Here is a 5,209-nt window from a genome sequence, read left to right on the forward strand (position 1 = left end):
GGGCATTGTCCACCCTGTGGCTGCGCCCAAGCAAGATGAAGATTATGGTTATAATAGATTCCCGGAGTTTTGACAATATTCCCAGGGAATGTACTCGCACAGAGTTTATTTTTAACCTTGGGGTTTAGAGCATTTTCCCACTTTTTCAAATTTCCGACTGATTTTGGTGGGTGGGGAAAACCTATTTTTCCCACTGTTCAGTAAGAATAGTTTATACCGGCACGAATAAAGTATGCATTTAAAACACCGGAACAAATCATCCATATGAAAAACAAGCTGTACATGTAATTCCAATTTTTTAAACATAAATAATACCTTCCTGACATTTCTTCCACTTAGAAATGCGTTCATGCATTTTTTAAAAATTTGTTTCCTAAAATTTTACCAAGTTCTCCTTTTATTCGTTATTTATCACCGTCGTGTTTATGACAGCAATATAAAGGAAGAATAAGTTTTGGTCAATTATAAATTATCTATCCCATAGGCACAAGGGTGGGCAGAGGTGAGCTATAACATGGTGTGATAGAAAGGGGAGGAGCTAGTTTTAGAGCCATATAGGAAGTTTCGAAATTTTAGGATGGGCATTATCCACCCTGTGGCTGCCCCTATGATCTATCAATTATGAGACCTAGGGTATAAATTACATACAAATTTACATATTATTGAAAAATACTTATTCTTCTTCACACATAATCCTCCACCTTAACACGACGGCTTGGAAAAATAAATAAATTGTCCAAGATAGAAAATTTACCCTTATGCTTAGAAAATGTAGGTTTTAGTAGGTGCAAAAATGGTGCACAGGAGTGGGGTAAATAACCCTTTCAAATTATCACTCTTGCCCACCCTGACTATTAATTCTTAACTATAAGTCCATACTTTTAGAAAGTATGCCACCAAATGCAAGGGCCCCTTCTATTGGACACCCTTCCCCAATCAGACCCTTGCTTCCATCCCAGTCCTTCTCGAAAGTTCTCTAATCTATTCCTGACACCAAGCCGGTTAAATAAGTCACCATTTTATCCTTGCCACTTAACTGGAACAGATCAAGTTAAAGTTAAAGTACTTCAAAAATTTAAAAGTGTTTTTAAAAAATTTGCCAGCTAATTTTGATTTTGCAAAAATCATGCACCGCCAATTCGGCTGGCTAGATGGGGACGAACTAAGGGAGGCTGCAATTCAACGATACGAAGCTCAGTACAGGACAACCGCCGCGGTCAGAAGGGAGGACGGCAGGGTCAAGAAAGTGGCAGAGTTGGAGGATAAAGCGAAACGGTTGGGGGTTCGGGATGGAAATGCGGTTGGATCTGCAGAAATTCCGCAAAATTCTGGGGCTGAAATTAATAGTGAGTAAATTTACTGGAATGAATTTTGCATAATAATTTAGGCAAGTGGGGGGAAATGTGTCCCCCCAGTTAACCAAGTTCCCCACATGTATTAATGTTAAGATCCTTATGTATGACCGCGGTCAATGGTTTTTGAAAACCTGATAACTAGAATTTGCGGTAAACGGCGTAAAGTTCGTAAATCGAGCTGAATTTATGAATTTTACGATGGTGATGTGAATACCTCCATTATAATTGTGCAGGTGGCGCTAGTAGTTCTCGAGAGAGTTGGGTGGCTAGATTGCAGGAACAGTATAATGACGCCGGTACTTCGGAGCCTGTTGAAACAGTAGCAGAGGTAAGTAATGGGTGAAATTAATTAATTACTTAATTAATTAATTAATTCTATTCAAATGTAATTAGGCAAATTCACCTGCTACTACTGGTGTGAAAAAACAGGAGAATATTTCCGCAAAAATAATGAGAGCAAACTCGGTCAAGGTAAAATTCAATTTAATTCAAACCTTTAGTAATTATTAATTATCCAAGTAAATTACAAATTAATTACCAATTAATTTCCTACTTTAGGCAAAATTCGAGATGCATCTTCGTCTCCAGATTATCAAAATGACTGAGAGAAAGGTTGAAAAATCCAAACGACAACGGATATTGAGAGTTTGCGGGATAATTTGCAAGAATTGGTCAAGCTAAGTGCGACGATTGTGAATAAGTGGGGAAATAATGGTCCTAGTTATTCTACTATGGTAAGCAAAATATATATGTGTCGTGTATTAAAACGAGGTCATTTTTTTGAGAAACTGGGCGTGATTTTAATAGTCGTCATCTTACATAATTAACACATACCCGGCTAGATGGCGACTATTAAAATAACAAAAATCAGATTGCGCACTAAAATCACAAAGTGCATAATCACAAAAATCACACCACTGTGATTATCAAAGTCGGAACACTGGTTAATTATCACTAATAACTTGTTAAAATCAGTGTTGGCCAAAACAGCAAAAAAACATGCATCGATGTAATGCTAAATTGATTTTTGCATGTTTTTTTTACTGTTTTTCTGTTTTAACAGTCGCCCTCTTACGGCATACCATACAACTACCAATGTTTTAAGCTTCAATAAAACAAAACAGCAAAAAACATGCTATTTTGATAAACAAATAAGCTGCTTATTTAAGCAAACAAGCATTTTTTCAAAAAATTGCATTATAGAATTTTTCGTTCGGCGAACACTGGTTAAAATTTTATTTTATTTTTATTTATTTTTTCCACTACTTCCAGCTTACCATGCTGCAAAATCCACAAGATATCTCGCGTGAAACCGACCTTATCGAAAGAATCACCAAGTTGATAAAATACCATGAAACTGCGATACACGCTTTGGAATCGATTATACGAGATGGCCCAATTTTTCTGGAATGGATGCGCAACGCGGCAGAAACATTCCGAACTTTGGAACATCTTGTCCCCAGAACGCTGGATGAATGGAACAATGCTAAGGAGAAGTATAAGAGCTTTGTCAAATTCGGGAAACAGTTGGAGACCCTGAGTGGTCAAAGTGCACAGAGTAATAATAAATATGGGCGTATAATTTGCAACGTGCAGAAGGAATGGAATAGTTTGAAGGAGTTGAGGAGATCGTATTTAGCTCCGGATAGGAAAGTAAGTTTTTCATGAAAACATTGTAATTAAGTGTGTGTGGGGTTTAGCAAAGCTTGTAAAAAATTAGGAAGCTTGAGTAAAAGTTTGACAAGCTTGAGTGAAATCTTATTAAGCTCAAATAAAATCCTAATAGGAAGATTTTTGACGAGCGTTCGTAAAATTTTGACAAGCTTGACTCGATTTTAGAAAGCCTTACCAATATTTTTACAAGCTTAAGAAACATTTTAATAAGCTTGAGTAAAACTTTAACAAGGTTAAGTAAAATCTTAGTAAGTCTGAAAATCATTTTTAAAAATTTAAGTAAAACTTTAACAAGCTCTGCTAAAATTCTAGCAAGCTCGAGTAAAATTTTAATAAGCTTTAGTAGAATTTAAACAAGCCGGAGTAAAATTTTAGCAAAATTTGGTGAAATTTTAACAAAATGAAGTAAAAGTCTAACAAGTTTTTGTAAAAATTTAGTATTGAACTCATACAATTTTTATTATTTGGTATTTTGCAGGTTTTGTGCCCAGTATGTGTCGGGCAAGATGTCGACTTCGTGCTATCGTGTGGACATCCCTTTTGCGGCAGCTGTATCCAGAAGATGAATACTTGTGCGTCGTGCCGTGAACCAATTAATGCGATGACGAAAATATACTGGCAAATGTGAATAAGGTTGGGTGCTATACATAATTGAATATTTGAGCAAACTAAATTTAACGAAGTTATAATAATTTAATGGTGTAAATCAATTAATAAATTTGAATAGTTGAACAATTGTCAATACATAAAATCAATCTGGAATAAAAATACATTAAATATTAAATAAATAAATAAATAAATTTGTACATTTATTATAATGATGTACTTTATTTAGGCTGATAAAGATATAGATCAACATACATGTATATTTTGTAAATAATTAGATAATACATTTACTATCTTGTAGGCAGTGTTACGACTGTGATAATCACAGTTCTGCGATTTCATTGGATTATTGTGATCATCACAATTTATGATTGTAATGTGTAGTGTGATTTTTATGATTTTAATAGTCTCCATCTAGCAGCGTAACGGCTGCTGTTAACTACGTAGTATCACTACATATCGACTATAAAAATTTCATTTTAGGATTACTGCTGAAAAATAGGAAAGCATGATCACCATAGTGACAAATAATAAATATAGTGCTGGATTACACATTTCACATAACTAAACCATTACAATTCGGTTAGGCGGTAATCATGTTTAGCTAAGGGATATGAATTTGGGGGACAAATTGGCAAGACGAGGTTCGATTTAAATTATATTTAATGGTGGCGATCAGTAGATTTTCACTTAGGTTTTCTAAAATTTCTATTTCATCATCCTCACAGGTTAAGTTATCGCCTAAGAAGAAGTAACGAAGTTGTCTGTCGAACACAAAATTCCTGCACCACCAGTGGTGTCAAAGCCTCTACGAAATTCGACCCATACTGAATTCTCACCGAGACCAGAGATTTCATCTTCCTTGTGAAAATTTTACTTTTACAAAGCCTTCCTCGACATTTGATCCAATTCAAACTAAGACGATTAATTTGTCCCGCTACGCAGAAATTGAGTAGTGTCATTATCAAAATGACCACGTATATCAACCCACATCCAACCAGGATTGAAATATTTTTGGAATTTGCAACTTCTATGAGTGCAAAGCCTGCCAAAACCTGAAATAATGGACCGAGAAAGGCCAACGTTAAGAAAATCCGGTCACGAATGCAGGAATTGAGAGTTTTCTCAAATATCTGAATCCTTCTATAAGCAATGATCTGATTTTGGATGGTGGCGCAACTTGCCGTCAAAATTTTGCAGTCCAACCACAATCGAGATGTTGTCATGCCGAGAAAGATGATTACGTAGTAAGCCCCAGGAAAGGGATTCAGTATGACACTGAAATGATCTTGAGATGATCTCAAGATCAAAGGTCGATTCAGTAAAATATTCTAAGACAAATCTTAGATAAAATCTAGACAAAAGTCGATCTTAGACCACCGTTACTGAATTACCCTATTCACGAGTCTCAAATCAAGCAAAATCTGAGATGGATTTCCAAGCTACTCCGCGAGTAGCTTTGGATCAGTCTTACCATGATATTTGGCGCTGGTGGTTGAGTGGAAAAATCAGCAGCAGGCTGCGTGTATTTTTTTCTTTCTTTAAATAGTTAATTTAATTTACAAAAATAAAAA

The 5,209-nt window shown here is 35.5% G+C and overlaps 1 protein-coding gene across 1 annotated transcript; it reads left to right on the forward strand.

Moving 5' to 3' along the window:
* The first annotated feature begins 992 nt into the window (after positions 1-992).
* LOC118433710 lies at positions 993-2,739 on the forward strand. Its single transcript, XM_035845914.1, has 5 exons — positions 993-1,346; positions 1,589-1,683; positions 1,749-1,826; positions 1,914-2,089; positions 2,628-2,739. The coding sequence occupies exons 1-4, from the start codon at positions 1,127-1,129 to the stop codon at positions 2,034-2,036; spliced, it is 516 nt and encodes a 171-aa protein (XP_035701807.1). The 5' UTR covers positions 993-1,126; the 3' UTR covers positions 2,037-2,089; positions 2,628-2,739.
* Positions 2,740-5,209: the final 2,470 nt, after the last annotated feature.

Source organism: Folsomia candida, unplaced genomic scaffold (assembly GCF_002217175.1).
Source record: "Folsomia candida strain VU population unplaced genomic scaffold, ASM221717v1 Fcan01_Sc075, whole genome shotgun sequence".
In the NCBI taxonomy this organism is placed as follows: Eukaryota; Metazoa; Arthropoda; class Collembola; order Entomobryomorpha; family Isotomidae; genus Folsomia; species Folsomia candida.